The following is a 20,361-nucleotide window of genomic DNA, read 5'->3' on the forward strand; positions in this document are numbered from 1 at the left end:
AGGCAAAAAAAGGGCTTTGGAAATGACTACAGAATGAAGAGAGAATGAAGTGACCACTTCTAGGGCACCCCTGCCTCAAACACAGGGTGCAGCTCGGCATATGCCAAGGAGGATGTAGAAGAACCTGTGAAGATACAGATGAGACGGCGGGGAAATGTGCGATGGTTCCTATAGGCCAGGCTAACTACCGTAGCATTCTTCTGCGTGGCCACCTCAACAGAGGAGGGATGTGAGAGAGGTCCCAACAACTCATGAGCAGTGTGGAGGTGTGAACAGGAAAGCATTAGTCATGTCTGCGATCACAAGAGAAAGGCAGCAGAGCCCAATCTATTGGGCTGGAGGTCTAACACAAAGAAAAGGAAGCACTACTTTCACACGACGCAAATTTGAATTATGGCACTCGCTGTCACAGGATGCTGTGAAGGCCAGAATTATAAGAATTTCAAAAGGGGTTAGCCAAATTCTTGGAGGCTTGACCCATCTGCAGCTGTTAAACACAATGACCCAGATGCCAGTCAAAAATTCCCTTAACCGCAGTCTGCTCTCTACTGAGCTGGTAATACCACAGAGGGATTATGCTATGCTTGCTCCGTCCTTCCACCCTTTCCCTAAGAGCCTGCTTCTGAAATGAGCCACCTGGTTAGCTGGACCTTTGGTCTGAGCCACTGCCACTGCAGAACACATTACATAGTATATAAAATGTATATTAAGGAACTAGAATTTATTGCAGGTGAAGATCAAGTGTGTTCACCTCACATGAATATCTTTCTTTGACAGGTGCTGATACCTGATGCCTTGGGAGAAACGCATTTCTGTCCTAAAAATCTGTCTATCTATCATGCCCTTGGCAGTCTGTACCGAAGACTAGCTCTTTCCTGATCTCCCACAGATGCTCTGCTAAATCCATAAACCATGACAGTGGATTACTTTTATCATTGATTTAACTGTCACCACTAAAAGTAGTTAGCAGTCATGAAATAAGCCAGCAACTGTATTTGAAGCGATGTCCTCCCGAGGCACATCTTTCCTTTTATCAGTTCTTAAATTAATTCTCCTTCATTGCATGAAGCGTGCCTTATTCTCACTTTGCAGAATGAGTAAAACAGAAGTACTGATCACTTCTATCTCATGCACCATAATTTTCTACGCTCAACTGCTCTCCCTTCTGCCACTTCTCCTTTCCAGCTGACACAGGCCAAAATTACATGATTTATCCTTTCACCATGAGGAAGTTCTTTCCTCACTGAGGTGTGACTGCTGCTCTGGACGTAGCAAAGGAGAAGGTTGTGGGTCTGGGGACGAGTCACGCCTTGCCTGCCGGAGGGCAGGAGGAGAGGGACAGGTGGGAATCCCTCGCTACCACAGCTGGACTACAGTGGCATCAGAGCGCTCGGCTTGGTGTCTGCACTCGGCTTGCTCCGTGTGAAAACAGCCTGTGTTTTTCATTGCTCCCAGTCTAGCAACTCCTGCCAGCTCCAAGCATTTCCTTTTTTTTAAAAAAAACAAGGCTTGATCATTCACTTTTGAGGCTGTGCTAAACTTGCCAGCATCTGTTCCATCTGAAAGGGGGGAAAACCACCAATCCCAGACTGGGAAAGAAAGGAAAAGGAACTAGGTACCAAGCTGTAACGTGAGAAATGAAGCCAAGAAAAACAGCATCTCAAGAGATATTAAAGACAAAAACAAACATGGTAAACAGGAGCAGACAGATTTCAGAGGAAAGGCAGAAAGACAGTGACTAAAGCACCAAAAGTGAAACAGTGTACACATGAAAACTGAGTCCAGAGTCCCAGGGTTTCTTTGTTCTTGTTTTTCCTACCATTTCACAGAAATCATGATGCTGTCAAGATCCCTCTATACCCAAGGGTCAGTGATGTCAGTGAAAGCTGGTGGAGCTGCACTGATTTATATCCATTAAGAAGCAACTTTCCGAGACTTCCCAGAATTATTGAGGTTTAAAATAATGCCCTGAGAACCCAGATGAAAACAGCAGTTGTGATTATTCTTAAACCAGGTCATACTAAAAGCTAGATTTAAAATAATGATGAATACCTCCGTTATTTTTTAATAGTTGCAAAATTCCTAACTTTGGATGGTCACATTGAAAACACAACCCTGGAAAAACATGTGCAGGACACTTTTCTACCAGTTCAAGAGTCATGGTAAATGCATACAGAGCTCTACAAATTCCAGCTCAGCAAACTCCTTTAGAAAGCAAAATAAGTAAATACTATCTCTGTTGCCCCCAAGCTTTTAAGTTTTTGGCTTTACCTTTCCACCACTCTCCCCTTCCTTCAAAATGCGATAGGTGGATTTGAAAATAAAAACTTCAGAATAAGGATCCAAACTTTTTTCAAAAAACCCACTATTGTTCCTTGGGAAGAAAAAATTCCCCCCCCCCCCCTTTTTTTTTTACTGTGTGCCAGGTTAAACTAGAGGTTGCAAATATTTAGTGGTCCCTTTGCAGGTGAAACCCCTCCCCACCCTCACCCTAACTGCATGTGCAGAATCCAAAGCCTTCTATCGCTCACATCCTGTGTGCGTGCCGGGCCCACACAGCGCAGGACTGTGCGTGGAGTGCAAAGGAAACAGAGCGAAGTAGAACTGCAGAAGAGACTGAGGATGCGGTTCCACAATCTAGAGCGGCACGCTCAGTCTGGTCTTTCACCCTCCAGCGCCACTTGTCGCAGCTCACGGGCGGCCACCCACCCTGCTGGGTGCTGTCGCTGGGGCGCCGCAGCGGGCAGTCACAGCGAGAACCTCAGCTTGTTTCCAGCGAGCCCAGGCACCTCCCCAGCGCAGGGCAGCTGGCGCTGCACACACATTCCCAGGCTAGCTAAGCTTGTAGCTTTCCAGCATTTTTTAAATTCTCACATTATATTTCAAAGAAGAAAAGCCATCACCCCTGGAATCTTTCCCTCCCTCCCTCTTCCCCTTTGCTCATTGCTGCCTTAATCTCAGCTGGGGCCTGTTTCAGATGAAGGTGACACGGATGGAGTGCTCATCCGGTGACGACTAAATGATGCTTGACCATTTTCACTCTGTAGACCTCTCATACTGTCAGATTTTATAACCCGATTACTACAGACTTGGGTTAGATTCAGACAGATTGCCTACCAGCAAAAGGCTCAATATCCCATTATCAGATTTGTGAGCCCACCATTCCTCTTCATTTAGTATGTAACAGAAAGTGTTGTAATGTCCTATGGATTTAGCCTTTAAAATGAGTCTTAACTGTGCAAGTCATATGTATACATCGGGTGAAAACACTCCACAGAATCATATGCAGGACAACAATTGTAAAACATTTTTTATTTAAATATTAAATAAACCACATCAACTAACCATTTTGGTGTACACCTCTCATTTTAACATAAGAAATAAAATGATTGCTCAGTCATGATAAAAAATAAACTATACATCTCAATTAAACCAATCACGTAGTGTCTTTAAATACCCTATTGCATTGCAGTCTGCAGAACAGCACTGTCAAGATATCTACAAAAAACCCCAAACTTTTAAAATGACCTCTTTCTGCTCCAGTAATAATTCCAAAGAGGTTCTACAGCAATTGGAAAAGAAAGAAAAAAAAAAAACCAAAAAACAAACCAAACTGAACTATGAAAGTAAAGTGCTTGTCATTGCTCAGGACAGGAAACAAAAGAAATCTGTCACCTTTTGATCCATGGCATTAAACATAACAAATATTGAAGAGGAAATTCTGCCTTTTAAGTATGTGTGCTACTCCTTACAAAACCGAAGGCAAAGTTGCTGTTTTGTGATGAGCTGGCTTCTTCTTGCCCTCCTCTCTAGCCATCTCCATGGTTTTGGGGTTGGTTTTTTTTTTTGTTGGGTTTTTTTTTTTTTAAACCACTACAAATGAGCATGAGACTTTGGTGTTTTCTCTGCTGCAAGGCACCACTCATTACCAGAAATTCAACTCATGCAATTTTCTCTCACTTTGAAGCTTCCAGACCAGGCAGCAGCAGTGGCAAGCTGGAGATGCACCAATATAGACACACAGATACAACACACAGATAAAGAGGTCATTTATGGAGAGCCACAGACAGAGCCGCGTGACATCTTCAACCCTTCCTACTCCCACCAATTAACCTGGTCGATCTTTGGCTTTTTTCTTTTTTTTAAAAAAAAGCAAAACAAACAAAAAAACAGGTATCTATATTATTTGCAAATGCGTAATACTGCAGGTTGCATGAAGCCAAGGTAACTTGAAGGCACCCTGTGTCACACTAGGGAGATGGGTCCTTTAAGCATTTAGACAGAATGCAGCTATTTTTTGACATTCAGATGGCAGCTTCCAGCCAAGCTGGCTCCCTGTTTGCTCACCTGCTTCCAAAGTTTGCACGCCCTACCTGACTCATTTCTGTAGGAGCACAGTCTGTTCTCCCCTTTGTATCTAAGCTTAACTTCTGTCGATACCGGCAGAAGCTTTGAAAGGGGAGTGGGTTTTTTACCAGAAACACAATATAAGCATATTACAAAATATAAAAAATAACTAGTGTTATATAGTTTTCTGCTTCCTATTTATATACATATACAGCGTTAAAAACCATACGAAAAAACACCTATCTAATCCAAAACCTCGTTTTGCTAATATGCCAAAAACAAACTAACCAAAAACACCCAAAGATTGTGCTGTTTTACTCACTTTTAATACAGTTTTGTTCAGAAATAGCTGTACTCCGTTAGAGTAGAATTCTGTTCTAGCCTATTCCTTTTGTCTTTGTCAGTATATAATTATAACCTCGATATTGCACATTTCCCCAAGAGTCAGTTCTGTTTGGACCCTGATAATGAAATGCATAAAAACATGATTAGCAGCGGAAATAACAACGTGCAGCACTAAGAAATACCCCTCAGGCAACTTTGTAGGCAACCTCCAGGAGGGCTTTTTAAAAAGAAAACCCTTCCCATCACCCCACCAGTACTAATGCTTCCCTCCTCAGTGCCTCTGCAAGAATAAGAAAAAACTTAAGTGTTTATAAAAAGATTCCTACAGATTATTCAGACCGACAAAATATATGCAAGTGTGCACGTGTGCATATGTATATGCACACATACCACCCCCAAACAAACATCCCTGTGAAAGACCAGGCATTATGCAGTTTGGATCCTGATTATCAAGGGACAGATTTTCAATACATGACTTGCTTCTATACTAATTAGAAGGGCTTTTTAAGCTTTTCCAGCTGATGTATCAAGCAAGAAGTTCACAGTTTTCATTTGGAGTATACGTATCCGAGAGGTGTGGAATGGGGATGTTGGTTCCTTTAAATAACATGAGTGTTAAGAGGAGGAAAAAAACCCCCAACAAATGGCAATGCTTCCATTTTTGTCCTCTATGAATGCATAATGCTGCATGCCACTGGTTTTCTGTTTATTTTCTTTAAAAGAGGTAATCATCTTCACAAACCCATAAATGAATATTGTGAAAAAGGGAGGCTCTGGTCCCTTCTTTGAAAAGCCTCTCCCTGCTGTGTCACCACTACGGACAGCTGCTAATCTTGCATAACAGCAGAGCTGTATTGGTCTGACTTGAGTACAGTACCGAAGAGTTCTTCCCCAACCACATCCCTCCCTGTCCCCACAAATGCCCCACCCATCCTCCCCATCATTATTTTTCCTTTAAAAAATTCAGTTTCTATTCATATTTGTTCAGTGCAAGAATAGTAGAAGCAAAAAGACATACATATTGCTTGTTTCAGTTCTATAAAGTTGCTAGCTTTCTGAGCCAGACAGCCTCTTCACATACTTTGAAATTTATTGCTTCTGAGAGTCCCTCGTCCACACGACACCAGCCAGCCATGGACCCGCACACGCCACGGAACAGTGGTGAAAGTTCTTTGCAACAAGAGCAGCGTGAGCTGTAGCAGCCAGGGCTCTCATTTGACCAGGACGAACTTCCCTAGCTGGTTGGAAGTCAGGTCCTCCATCTCACAATCCCCGTGCTGCAGAGTGACAGCGTCATAGCTTGGAGACTGCACAGAGAAACTCTGCTGCTGAGAGAAGGTGGTGCCAACTGGAGAAACATTGCTGCTGATGTACAGGTGTGTGTCTAAAAGGTGAGCTGCTGAGGACACCGGTGACACGCTGACACCAAAGAAATGAGGTTGGAGCAGTTGGCTGTTGCCAGCAAAGGCTAGCTCAAATGAGTTCTCTCTTTGTAGCTCTGACAACAGAAGAGAATTGGATGCTTTGCAGGTACCTACGCTATCAGAGGAGGGGACGCCATTTGTTGCAGAAGTTTGAGCAGTCTGGGGACAAGCTGTCTGGAGTAGCTGGTGATGCTGGAGCTGGAGCATTCTGAACAAAAGCCAAGGGTGGAAGAGGTTAATTTGCACTGCTAGGATGGTTTAATGTTTTTCTTCCTCCTTTCTTGCCCCTAACACTGACCATAACTTTCCCCTTTGTTTCCTCCTCTCTATCAAACCTCTCCTTATCCAGCCAGTACAATTAAAGCAGGCTGACCATGCCAGGTCAACATGTTTTCACTTGGCTTCTCTCACGTTGGAGAGGGCGACTATCACCAGAAAGTTATCTAGTCACCATTTGGCCTGCTAATAATAGATGTTCTAGAGACAACGTGTGCAGATAAACCGGAAACTCGATTTTCCATCTTGCTTCTATGGGAATGAAGAGGTGCCACCACACATGACATTTGAGGCCACTGGAACTGTGCCTCCTTTGTGGGCTGTAACTTTTCCAAATTACAAGGTCTCACTTCCTTGCCATGGGAAAATTACAGGAGGAGGCAGAGGAGGAAAGCAAGCATTCCCAAAACTAACAAAGAAAAACACAGCTTGCAATGGGGAGAAGTAATGTTTTCCCCCACAGTACCAAACTGCTTCTCAATTCAGCAACCTTCAAATATTTGGATGTCGAGATTTTTAAGTGGAACTGCACGTCCTGTGTTATGTATGCCAGTGCAGGAAGCCACAAAAGGAAACCAAGCAGTTTATCTGCTGCCACACAGCAAAGATGGAGGATAGGAATCCCCAGAGACCAAACTCCTCAACTTCTTTTGCTACGTTTACTCCTCCTTGCTTGCCCCTAACCAAAGTAAACCCAACAAAACCAGCAAAACTCCTGGCCAGCTTCTCACCTCTGCTGCTGTAGCACCTCCTCCAGAAGGCTTCTTCCCTCTCTGCTGCTCCCACTGCTGCTGTACATGCAGGTGCTCGGCTGTGTGTGTTGGAAAGGGCTCATGGCACTCCTTGCTGCCCGAGATGAGGAGGACTGACACACCTGCCGAGCAAAGCCTTTGATTTTATTCAAGCCGAGAAAACCCTTGGCTCGAGCGTTCTTCCGCAGCTGCTGCCTAAAAGCCTTCAAGCCTGTGAGACATGAGCAAAAGAAATGCACTTTAATCCTCCTTAGCATTTGCCTAGGAGCCTACTTTACAGATCAGCCTTTCTGGGCAGCTGCCTTCATTTGCGTGAGAACTGTGCTAGAAGAGAGTGTGACTCTTCAGTTCAGTTCACCCCTCTGCCTGATGGACACAGCAAAATTTATGTAATGGAACAGGGTTTGGGACACCTGCATCCTTGCATAGACGGACACATGCACAGCAAAGCAGAAATCTGATAGAAATCATGATGCTGTGCACTCCGTATTTGAGAAGAAAGACGGAGCCTGCCATCCCACTCCTGGCAGCAGAAGTATCTTCATGGGCAGGCTGAATCACCATCCGAGAACGTCTCACCTAAGCACCTTCCTCAGGGCATCCAACCCTCCCTCAGGGACTGTGAATACAAGAGGCAGACTATCCAGGTGGCTGGCCTCAGCATAACACTAACACAGACCTCTGCATGCTACACTTTTCTAGTGGCAGTTGGAAGGGTGCAATTCCCCAGCAATAAAGCAAGGAAGACATTACCTTGAGTTAATGAGGTATCAGATGCTCGTCTTCCTTCTTGGAAACTGACAGGCAGGAGAGAAGCACCTCCCATGCAGCCCTGGGCTTGTAACACCGGAGCATCAGACTGGGAAGCTAGGAAGGGTGACGTCATCCTAGCTGTGGCTGGGCTCCCCGTCATTACTTGACCTGCCAAACAGCCGCTCAGGGCCACCGAGCTGTCATTTGAAGATGAAGTAAGGCAGCTGTCTGAACTAGTTCCCTCTGTGGGGCTTGCAGAAGAGGAAATGACTATACCTACAGAGGGGAAGGAAGGAGAGAAAGAGCATTCCCAAGATGAGTATGGGAAAGAACAAACATGACATCAGAGCCTTCTGCCCACCTACACTGGTACTAATAAGCAGCTGCAAGCTAGAAAGGTGTCTAACAACTTGTGTTGTCGCAGGGCTTGACTCCAGCAGGGGGTCATCAACGAATAACCTAGGTTTGGGCTCCCATCCAGCTGGCAAGGCTCTGCCAGCAACTCCAGCATCACCAGGCTATGCTGGATCAGGCCTACAGTATTGCTTTAGCACAACAGCTCTGACACAGGATTATTGCTTTGTGAACAGTTTTGTTTGCTCGTTTAGTTCACAGGGTCTGGATGTGTACCAAATATAGTCAGTGATAACTTTTTTTTAAGTTCAGATGCCCCCACCCCTACAACGGCAGAAATAAGCAGAAAAGGGTTATGTCCTGCTTATGAGAATGCTCTCCTCTATAGTGATCTAGATCAAATACAACAGTGCAACTTCTCTGCCTTTGGGGCCATGCCTATTTACAGGAAGACAGAACTGGGGAGAGCAGAGTACAGACCTCTTTTCTGGGCTCTCCTATCCCAGTCAAGGTCAAATCAGGCCATGCTCCCCAGGCATTTGTCCACTATGGCAGTCCTCCTCTGTCCTTTTCCTTTAACTATGGAAACACTTCACCTCTCCCAGACTTACTTACATGGAGGGGCACGCTGATAGAAATGAGTGGTCACTTCGGCCAGTGTGTGCCTCCTGCTGGTGTTGCTAGGGATGCGGATAGGGTGGTCATATGCCTTAATTTCATCTTCCAACTCCTTCTCTTGCCTTACTTCTTCACTAATGGTGGTTTCCAGCAGGCTATTGGGGGAGATGGAGCGGTTCCGGAAGAGCCCGTTGAAGTTGGGATCCACAGGAAAAAACAGAGGCTGCAAAACATGTCAGATTACAGATGGAAGGGTCTTTCACTTATTTCTGCACTACCTTTTAATACTCTTCATAGACCTGTCGCATGTCTTCACTAGGCCAATTATTTAAGAGGCTACTACAACAACATGCCCAAATACCAAACAGAAGATTGGAGGGAGAGAATAAGAGTCACAACTCCTATTGGTTTGGACTGGCAGACCAACACAAAAAAAAAAAAAAAATGAACACACAGTTTAGCTGAGAATACCAACCTGTAATGGATTGCTCATGTCACAGTCCATTTCTGCCTGCAAGGATGGCTGAATCAGGCTCTGAGGTTGCTGGTAAAGCAGAGATGATCGCAGGGTTTCACTAGTGAGACTGTCCTGAGGCATCTGGAGGGAAGAGCGCAATGCACAGAAGCCATCACATACACCACAATTCAACATGACTTTTCAGATACTGGAGGCTCAAGGAATTTCAGAGCCACCTTCCACACAAGCTTTCTCCATGTACTTTCTATGAAAATGAACAAAGCCTTTCAATGCCAACACAAACACAGAACTCCTCTTAAACTGGGCAATTTAACTGGAAATACAATTTGAGAGCACATTTTAAAGGGGGTGGGGGCGAGGAAAAGAAAAAGAATGACAGAAAACCACACAAACTCATGTAGTACTTCTGAGAAACCTACGTAGTATGTAATGAAGAAGTGTAACCCATCCATGCCTAAGAGGGCAAATTTCCATGAGAAGCCTAATCTTCTGACTCATTGACCTGCACTGGAGGCAGACTATTTGACCCACAGTCACTTCTTAGGAAACAGGTCATGAGTCTCCTGTTGAGGAATAGTAGGCTGTGTCCTATCAGAGGGCACCAATATCAGAAGTGGTTTTCAGGAGCCTGAGAGCTACCATCTTCTATTCTGCTGTAGCAAGGGGCAGAAAAAAAGACAGCCAACGGAGCTTTCCAGTAAGTGATCCTCTTCCTTACCTCAACATTGCTGATCTCGGAGCTCCTTGGCCTTTGCTGACGGCCAGTTGCTGGACGACTTGATAGCTGGCTGCTTCGATACTCCTTGAGGCGCTCCAAGAGCAGGTAATAAATTGCGGCAAAATGGTTGTAGCTGCTGTTTTGCAGAGACTAGAAGACATTGAAAAGACTTGAGTTACAAGTAACTAAGGATGTAAGCAGCCAAAATTCATCGCTGAGGCCTCATAGAAGCATACTCAAAAAATAAGTAAAAATCTGGAAGGGCAGTGAAGATTTTACTGTACTGTCACACTGGATCAAGGCTAGTCACTGAACGACGTATATATATATGACTGCACCATTGGCATTCTGGCAGTCACAGAAGATGTGTCTACGGGGCAAGAACTTCTCACCTCAACAGTTCTCTGCCTGTCGATGCCAAGTGTCTGCATGATCCCAAGGACCTGCTCATTATAGTCACCCAGGTTGGAGTTGTAGTTTTGCATGGAGAAGGACAAAGACTGCTGCTGTTGAAGAGAGGGGTCAGCTTGCATCCACTTGTGTTGCTTTATTTGGGAAATGGTTATTCGCTTGGTTGGGTCCACAACCAACATCCGTCGGATTAGTGTTTCACAGTCTGGATGACAAAGACAAACTTATGAGCAAGGGGTAAAAATAACAGCCCAGCCCCAGGTCACTGCTAAGAAACCTTCCCAGCAACAGCGTTGATGTCTATGAAAACAGGAATTGAAGGTTTCTGAGCAGCTGATGGCTGATCTGACTACCAGATATTCAAAACAGCACAAGAAACGTCCACATAATTTCACAAAAGCAACACGTCACTGCAGGAAATGAAGCTGTACTGGATACTGGCACTGGTGGCCTTGCACCTTGTAGGAGAGCTAGTTTTGAGTGGATGCAGGTTTAATCATGTTTACATCCACTTAAAATAGGTCAGAATTTAGTACAGAACCCCATCACATGCAACTTCCTGGTCCATATATACTGTTTATTTGTTTATAACCAAGGAGTCACAGCCATTCAGGGCTTTAACTGATAAAGGTCAGACTTGAAAAGATACTCTTCACTTTAAGACAGAGGCACATTCACTTGTTTTCAAACCCAAATCAGAGAGGTGATAATACTCTTCAGTTCCTTTTTCTCACCAGACTGTTGGGAGTGCTCAAGAAACATGCTAAGCCCCACTGTTGCTGCTTTCCTTGACAGCATAGCTGCACTGAAATATACCCCTTCTGCATAGTTGAAATATCTTAGAAGAACTACACCCATCTCAGCACTGCAGGCTAGTCTCATTAAAACCCTGTTTTCACTGTTTTGTGAGTGATTATTTCTCCAGCTAGGGTGTCAAGTATTTTTGTAATCTACAGGGACACTCTAAGGAAGGGAACGACAGCCTTTTAGATGCACCATAAAGCAGATCCCAGAAAAGCAAACATGTGCAACCAGCCCCACAACTATAAGCGCTGCCCTACAGAAATTACTGAATACACGAAGACACAGTGATTACCAGCTGCAAAACCAGTTCCATCCATCATTGCCCCAGGAAGGAACGGGACAGCTACTGCTTTATTTGTAGCCCCTTTTCTAACATTAAGGATCTGAAAAATGTACCTTCGGACATGAAGTAAGGGATGCGGAACCGCCCCTCCAGCACTCTTTGCCTCAGGGTTGGTAAATTGGGTCCATCAAAAGGCAGAGAACCACAGACAAGGACATACAGCACCACCCCAAGGCTCTGTCAATAGAAAACAGCAAGCACGTGTGAGTGACTCCAGTAGAAGCAATGATTTTGACAGCCAATGGACCCTCACAAAGTGTGAAATGCGATTTCTAAGGAATATCAAGCTCACCCATATATCAAGATGAGGTCCTTCATATTCTTTGCCTTCAAAAACTTCTGGAGCTGCATAGGGTGGGCTTCCACACCAAGTGGAGAGGGGCTCTCCCGACTTGTAGAAGTTTCCAAAGCCAAAGTCTGAAATGAAGGTAAAAGTCCAGGGTAAGACATTATTCATCCACATACTAATATTTCAGAAGTAGCAAAAAATGGAGAAAAGGGAGCAGATATATTGTTTTTTTCTCAGACTATTCATTAAAGTTATTCTCTTTTGTCCTGAGGAAGACCAGTAACACTTGTTTTGTTTTCAGTTACCATAACTACATTTATAGGATCATCCTAGGGAGACTGCATTTGACTACATGTCTAATACTGTTTATAGAGTAACCATGCATTTCTTATTACCTGCTAACTTGATATTCATGTTAGCATCTAGCAGAAGGTTCTCTGTTTTGAGATCCCTGTGCACGATGTGGTGGCTGTGACAATATTCCACGGCTGAAAGAATCTGCCAGAACTTCTTCCGTGCCTCACTTTCACTTAAGTGCCCATTGGAAGTCAGATGATCTGCAAGACAAAATAAAAGAGGGATGAGATTTAGACACACCTGAAAGAAATTTTTCATAATCCTGCAGGTGCTGCACTCACTGTTTGACAGCTGACAATGCCAGCCCTGGATGTTTAATCAGACAATATATGTATTTCTCAGGAATTACAAGAACAAAGCCATGGTTTCTAAATCTAATTAGCTCTGTCAGTGAGGACTTACCAAACATTTCTCCATTCTTTGCAAACTCTGTAACAATGTAAAGCATATCCTTTGTCTCCATAACCTGTGAAGACACCAGAGGACATGCTTTAAAAAAATGCAGACTTCTGTAGTTTCATTCATTCATTTTTCTATGCGTATTGTCAAACACATCAGTTCAATTATTTATTTGCAGCAGCAGCAGCTGATTTTGCACCACAGTGTTCCTTCCATCAAAGTGGTAATGAAAGAGATAAAAAATCAATGCTTATGTGCCTACAATATACAATGGTTCCCATGCCGTTGTTCTTCTCACCGTTACCATGCCACCTAATCTCCATAAGATAACTGACGAGCATTTCAATCATTTCCTACCCTTCCCGGATTTCCTTTTTTGTTAAAATATGTACGTATCATTTAACAATTCATTTGATATATTTTGAACATTCAAAGATACTTAAAAGTTTTTATAAAGTCATCTTTGTTTCAAGGCTGGCAGGTACTCAGATCAGGAGAGATAGTTGCAACTTGGACAAATCAAGAAGTAGTATCAAATACCCCACTCCCATCTGGTCTTGGCTGGGGACATGGCAAGCCTCCCATGCAACTGACAATAGGTTGCTGTTTGTGTAAGCAGCAGTGCTTGATGCACATCAACAACTGTCAATATATTACCCAGTGTTCACCTATCAAACTAGTATCGACTTCCTTTGACACTTGATATTTTTTTCATTTGGAGGAGGAAAAAAAAAAAAAAAAAGAACTAAAACTGAAACAATGAATGAGAAATGCTGAGCATTTCCAAATTATTCTTCAGTTACTATGCACATCTTTCAAATGTTGCATTTCAGTTTTTAAAATACAACTTTCCCCAGGAATTGGACCCTCAAGGAGCAGATTATTTTGTTTTGGAAGCAGAAGGCTCACAACAGGTTAACAATCAAAAAAACATCAATACTACTCCAAAGGCTGTAATTTCCAGGCTCCTAACATGTAACTTTTTTCAAAGACTCTTGTCCCCCCCTCATGACAAGTACACACAGACACGAAATGAAAATAAACAAACAGGGAGCAAAGGAAGAGAGGTTCCCAGTCTAAAAAACTGAAGGAAAGTGTTCTGGGAAAGTTGCCAGCTGGATGAAATTAAGACGCCCTGCTGAAACTAAAACAATGATGAAATAATACAAGAACACACACCCTACATTGGTATGTCATCTAATTCCATCCCTGCTTCTCAGCCTCCACCAAACAGGTAAAGCATCAGTTACAACAACAAAGAAAACTTCACTGAAAAGAAATTATGGTCCACTACCAACGTCATTCACTCCATCAAGTGAAGTGGTTCAACCAGATGGAATTTAACCTGCTTTTCTAAAAGCTTCAAAATAGTATTTTCACCCACATCATTCCACTGAAATGAAATCAACCAAACTGTTAGAATGTTTCTATATATCCTATACTGCCCTATGGGCAACAATGACGTCAGATGTTAACACAGAATAATTTTTGTTATGATGGGTTAATACTATAAATATCAAGCACTTCATGTGTGTCAAGGTCTTTAAAAATAATGCCTTGCCTAACCACCTGCCTTACTGGCTCTTCAGCCTTACACGTTAATTAAACTTTTTTTTCTTTTTTTTTTTTTTTTAAAAGCTAACAAACCCAACGGTAAAATTGCACCTGATAATAGTGTTTACTACTGCATACGGACTTTCAGACCTGCTGCTTCATCAGACCTGCCCTTCTAGATAGGTCCAGACAGACTGCGATACCTCATCTTTTTCTTAAATCCACATGGCACTATTTAAGATGATTAAGAGGAACTTACACCAAATGCTAATTAGATTGAATATTTCGAATTTGCAAAGCAGACCTTACTCACTAAACAGATGTGACCCTGTTTTCTGTACAACACATTAATTTGTTCCTACTGTTAAAAATACCCATCGGCACAGAAACTGAACAAATCTAAACTAAAATTCATGTTGTGAAACTCTACGAGGGGAAAGATATTTAAAATTCACTTTCAAAACTAAACAAACTGGATCAGAGTAAGCAAACAGGTCATTTTTTGATACACTCTAAAATACCAACATTTACCAGCTTTTTCTTTCCTACTTAAGTTAGAATTCTAATTCTTAGATTAGATTTCTACTTAAATTTTTTACTATTTGAAATCCTTTCCATTTATGGCAAACTCAACTTTTGTGCTTTCTTCTCTGCTATCCTACAATGAGTTTAAGTCTTCCTCTTATCAAAAGCACGTTAGAAGTTCCAGTCCTCTAAACTGGAAAAGCAGATGAGCTGGGAAAGGCAAGTTAATCACAGAAGTTGAGATAAACAGTTCCCCGACCTGAAACAAACTCTAGTCTGGTTTTAACTGTAAATTATACAGTGCATTTTGTCAAAAAGTTGTCTAATGTACCAGACTCCTGTTCAGAAAATGATCACTTTTTTTTAAAAAAAGTTTCATTTAAGGGCATTTCAATAAGTATTTCAATATGCATTCTTTGCAAATACTTGATGTAAAATCATGTGCAAGAGAAAAGCACAAACATATTTCATCTGCGTGCTGCACTTCAAAGCTGACCTCTTACCTGATATAGCTTGATAATGTGGGGATGATTCAAAAGCTTCATTATCTGAACTTCTCTATAAATCTTCTCCAAGTTGCTTGGGTCTAACCTTGTTTTGTCTATTATTTTTATTGCAACCTGCAAATTTAAAAAATAATAAAATAAAACAACCCCAGATATTACAAAACAGGTTACTGTCAAGATCTCTCAGAAGAGGAAAAAAAAAAAAAAAAAAGACACATACACCCTGCCGGCACACACACACACACAAGTCACAAAATCCAAGTAAAGTAGCTTTTAAAGTACAGGCTTGACAAAGCTGATTCCCTTTTTCTGAACTGCACAGAAATCACGACACAGAACATTTTCATTTTTGTTTTCTGCGTCAAAGGATTACACATAAAGTAGTGAACAGAACTGCAAAAATTAGCACTGGCCAGGATTTAAATCTTTTAATCCATCCCATGCCAGTGAAAAACAGATTCCTGTAACGGACTATTTTCTGCTGTAGTGACTGATATAATACTGACTTGCACCAGAAATATAAACACGGTTGCATGCCCATTGATAAATTATTTCTGCAAATAACACCGCAACTTCTTTGTTCTTGACACATACACGTTGAATGAAAAAATTAAACCCATCTACGGTCTTCAAAAGACCCTTAATTTGTTGGACTTTTTAGCATACTAAGAAGGCACAATTCAACGACGCCACCGTAACACTCGGAAGTGGTATTTTTTTGTACGTTCACGCTCGGTTTTAATTCTACTTAAACTGTTGAAGCCACCAGGAAAACTTGCAGCTCCCACCAACAGCCGCATCCAGCCCGCCGGACGTTTTTGCAAAGCTGGGCCGCCGCGCCCCGCGCTTCCCGCGCCGGCTTCACCTCACCCAGCGCGCGGCGCCGGCCCGGCGGGCGGGAGGCTCCCGGGTCCCGCTCCCGGCTCCCCGCTCCCCGCTCCCGGCCCGGCAGGCGGGAGGCTCCCGGCTCCCGCTCCCGGCTCCCGCTCCCGGCCCGGCGGGCGGGAGGCTGCCGGGTCCCGCTCCCGGCTCCCCGCTCCCGGCCCGGCGGGCGGGAGGCTCCCGCGTCCCCGCTCCGGCAGCCCCGTCCCCCGCACCCACCTGCGTTTTGGTCACCCTGTGCCTGGCCAGTTTGACCACCGCGAAGTTGCCCTTTCCCAAGGTCCTCTCGATGTCGTAGAAGCCGACTCGCAGGGGCCGCTGCTGGGCTTGCCCGGCCGCGGGCAGGGCGGCGTACTCTGACATGATCACCATGGCTCAGGCGGTGGCGGGCAGCGCACGCCGCGCCTAGGAGGGCAGCATCCGCGCCGCCCCGGGGACGCGGGCACTGCTCGCACCTGCACCGAGACGGCACCGCACCGCGTCAGCCCCGCCCGCCGCCGGGCCCCTCACAACTCGCCGGGCTCTTCCCCGGCCCCGTCCGGCGCCCGCGGCAGCGCCGGCCCCGCTCGCCCACCGCCGGCCGCTGCCTGACGGGCGGAGCGGCCGTGGAGCCGCCGTACCTGGCGGGCGGGCGCTGCGGCTGCCGGCGCCGGGCTCTGCCGCCGCGGCGGGGTGTGCGCGCGAGGCTGTGCGTGAGTGTGCGCGTGTGCGTGTGTGTGTGCGCGCCGGGGGGCAGGCGGGAGCACGCGGGATGTCCCGGCCCCCCCCACCCCCCGCCTCCCCTCCCCGCCCCGCTCCGCCGGCCCCCCGACACGCACACCCCGCCCTCCCTCCCGCCTCTTCCCCCCGCCCACCGCCGAAAGCCGAGACGGGCCCATTGACGTCACTTTGACGCCAGACAGACGCGCGCCCAGGCGCGAGGCTGAAGGAGAGCGAGACACCGGGCCGTTGCCAAGGAACGGGCGGCGCTGACGCGCGCGCTGATGGAGCCGTCGCCCAGGAGACGGAGGGGCGGTGACGTCAGGGCAGAGGGAGGGAGGGGGGCGCTGAGTCCCCGGACCCCCCGTCCGGAGGAGGGGGGGCAAGGCGCGCTCTGGTGTCACGTGACCGCGTCCCTTCTCCCGGCGGGGTCGCCCCCTGCCGGCGTGGCCGGTGCTCGCGTCAGCCTCTGGCGCGCGGAGTGCCGGCAGCCGTTACCCGTCCCGCGGCCGTTCCGCGGCGGGGGGCGAGCCGCGCGCGCCTCCCCTCAGCGCCCCGGGCCACCGGCAGCCCGCAAGCCCGCCCCGGGCCACCCGCAGCCCCCCTGCCCTGCCGGCGGCTCGGCGGAGGCTGCGAGCGCCGCGCTAACCCCGCACAAGCGGGGCTGCCGACCCCGCCGCAAGCGCCTGGCCGGTCCTGGTGACCCCGGCCCTGCCGGCTGGGGTGCCGGGCCCCCGCTACCCCCTCCCAGCCACCAGGCAGCCTTCGCTCCGTGTCGCGGGGCCACCGACGGGGGCTGTCCCGCCGTCAGTAAGGGAAGCGTGGCGGCAGCGCTGCGGGGGGCATTTTGTCCTGCCCTCGGAGCAAGCCGGAGGGCTGTGGCCGCCCACCCGTTGCACCGGTGCCCCCGGCGGTATGCGGCCCCGCCAGCCCCCGGCCAGGCCGCCTCCCTTGCCGGTGCTTCCGGGCCGTGATGGAGGGGAGCTGCCGGGGGCTGCTGACCACCCACCCCCTCGGGCACACGAGGCTGGGGCCAGCCCAGCGTGGGGCCAGCAACCCTCTGAGTCCACCAGCTGCACACAGGCAGGACAGGAAGTAGTAATAGAGAGGCCATATATATGTATATATTTACACACACACGTACGCAGTCCTGCCATACTTTTACAACTTACTCATACATTCTGAATACACCTGGAGAGCTATTACCTCTGGTCGGTCTGGAAGTGAGGCTTGGGAAGTTACTTTTTTGCACACCGAGGCTGAAGGAGGCTGCTTAGGGATTGAACCTCAGCGTTCTGGAAGCTCTCGAGAGGTTCCTCTCAAGGTCAGATGTGAAGCGGCAGAGGCACAGGGTTCAAACATGTAGGTCTTCAGCCTTCACGCAGCAAGTGACCAAAATGTTTGTACATGTAGCCTAGAAAGTAAGTCCTGAATGATGCCTGCCACTTGTTATTCAACTTGTCTTCTCTATTACCGTTTTTTTAGACAAGTAATTCTCCAGTTGGCAGTTGGGCTCCTGAGTGGAAGATGTCCGTCTTAGCCTGAACCCCTAGCCTGACCATCACAGCCAGTCATACCCTGGGCAGCAACCTTTCTCTTCCATCCAGAGGTACCATGTCAATTGGATTTGCCAGACTGCTTGAAATAAGGTGATGCCTTGGGTGGAAGACATACAATTCTGCTGCACACTGGAGATTTAAAAGAAATCAGTACGATCGATTTCACTTGCAGTTGGTGGTCTCGTTAGGGTCTGTGGATGACTTCTAAAGGGCTTAAGAGGGACCCACTACGGGAAGAAAGTACACTTTTTGTCCTTTTAAATTTACACTAAAGACAGGATGAGAAAAATGTGGTGCTCTCTATAAATCAAATTACATGATACATGAGCTGTGTGTCATCAACATATATCAGGAAACCGTAGTGAAGCAAGCAGGACTTCCTCTGCTTCTCTTATCTAATGAACTATATTGCTTGTGTTGCCCCCTGCAGCATGGGTGCTAGCCCTTTGGGAGTCTAGTTACTCTGCAGGCTCTTTCTCCTAGAAACGTGGAGAAGTAACACCTGAAATTAACCCCCAGACTTTGTTTATCTTGACCATTGCACAACATGGGCTGTCCCTGTGCTTGCTTAGTGCGAGCAGGTGGGCTGGCAGTCTGCAGGGCTCAAATGGGGCTGGAAGAGGGCAGCGTCTCGCAGCGCTGGTGGTCAGGAGCTGAAGGACAGGAGCTGCTTACACAGAGGCAGTGGTGTGACCCAGGTCATGGGACTGCTATGCCATTCACTGTAAGAGGGGAATAGCACGCAGCCACCCCGAGCCGTTGTAACATTCAGTTAGTGCTTACATAGTGCCTCGAATAACTCACATGAAAAGCTAGCTTATTATTATTGTTATTATTAAGTTAACAGTATATTCTCTGTGGAGCTCATGAAGAGGAGGTGACGCACAAACAGCACATACAGTAGCAACTGCATGTGAACAGTGCCCCAGGAGTTATAAAGAAAAGAATTACTTTAATAATGGTTCCTCTGCTGTGGTGGGATTTTCCTCCCTTTAATTATGATTGCTCTTTTCATTTGAAATTGATTGTTTTAGGATGGCAAACAGAACTGGTCTTTTTAGAAAGAACACTCAAGACAGACAGCCCCAGTTAGGAGTGTAACATTTTTATTTCTTTTAAAAGGAGTCAGAATTTAGAAGTCCTTTCTTCCCAAATGGGAAGAAGACGACTGCATTTGGTGCTCTCCCTAACATCTCACAATTTTTCCATCCTAAGGTGGACACCTGTGCTATGGAACTGCCTCGAGAGTGTAAGATAGGGGTCCTCAAACTACAGCCCGCGGGCTCGATACGGCCCCCCAGGCTCCTCAGTCCGGCCCCCGGTATTTACAGAACCTCCCTGCCCCCCCCCACTGGGGGTTGGAGGGGGAGGGAAACCAAGCAGCCGCAGATGACTGCCTGCCACTTCATCCGCACGCCAGCCCACTGTTTAAAAAGTTTGAGGACCCCTGGTGTAAGACCTCACCAGAGGGCTACACTGAGGAGAATCCACCGTCCTGATTTTAATTACCTGCATTAGATGGAAGAGGCAAGAAGAACTGGCAAACGTTTCTGCCTGTGGAAGGTACTTACAGACACCTCCAATCTCTAGTCCAGAGGGTGGGGTACATACAGCTTCTGCAGTGGGGGAGGGACCACATAATTTTTAAGAGTTGTAACACTATTGTATGGGGTGTTGAGAGTTAAATTAAAGACCTCCGGCATCTATTATTCTCAGCAACCTTTTGGTATTTCTATTCCGTTTTCACACATATGGGTCACAACAACTTCCAGCAGTGCTGCTGAGAAGTAGCCCTTGCACAATTTTGGTAGTGTCATAATTACATAGTTTTTCTGCCACTTTCACTATAAATTGATACTGTCCAAGCATTACAAACCCCTTACGAGCAATCGCATTTTATTATCGTAGAGGTGCTTCTGCTGGGAAGGTTGATGCTTTTGCAATTTCTGCTTTAACACTTTTGCTGCC

General features: G+C 46.3%; 1 protein-coding gene and 1 long non-coding RNA gene across 2 annotated transcripts; one reads left to right on the forward strand and one right to left on the reverse strand.

Moving 5' to 3' along the window:
- Positions 1-3,284: 3,284 nt before the first annotated feature.
- Positions 3,285-16,864, reverse strand: SIK1 (salt inducible kinase 1). The gene is made up of 13 exons (XM_027804390.2): positions 16,355-16,864; positions 15,251-15,367; positions 12,672-12,735; positions 12,308-12,469; positions 11,916-12,040; positions 11,677-11,800; positions 10,458-10,681; positions 10,066-10,215; positions 9,345-9,467; positions 8,867-9,092; positions 7,898-8,173; positions 7,124-7,355; positions 3,285-6,324 (listed from the first exon to the last, which is right to left on the reverse strand). The coding sequence occupies exons 1-13, from the start codon at positions 16,505-16,507 to the stop codon at positions 5,904-5,906; spliced, it is 2,397 nt and encodes a 798-aa protein (XP_027660191.1). The 5' UTR covers positions 16,508-16,864; the 3' UTR covers positions 3,285-5,903.
- Positions 16,865-17,044: 180 nt separating this feature from the next.
- On the forward strand, positions 17,045-20,112 carry LOC129735452 (uncharacterized). The gene is made up of 2 exons (XR_008731105.1): positions 17,045-18,196; positions 18,320-20,112. It is a non-coding gene; the product is annotated as an uncharacterized LOC129735452 (long non-coding RNA).
- The last annotated feature ends 249 nt before the right edge of the window (positions 20,113-20,361 follow it).

This window comes from Falco cherrug, chromosome 2 (genome assembly GCF_023634085.1).
Source record: "Falco cherrug isolate bFalChe1 chromosome 2, bFalChe1.pri, whole genome shotgun sequence".
In the NCBI taxonomy this organism is placed as follows: Eukaryota; Metazoa; Chordata; class Aves; order Falconiformes; family Falconidae; genus Falco; species Falco cherrug.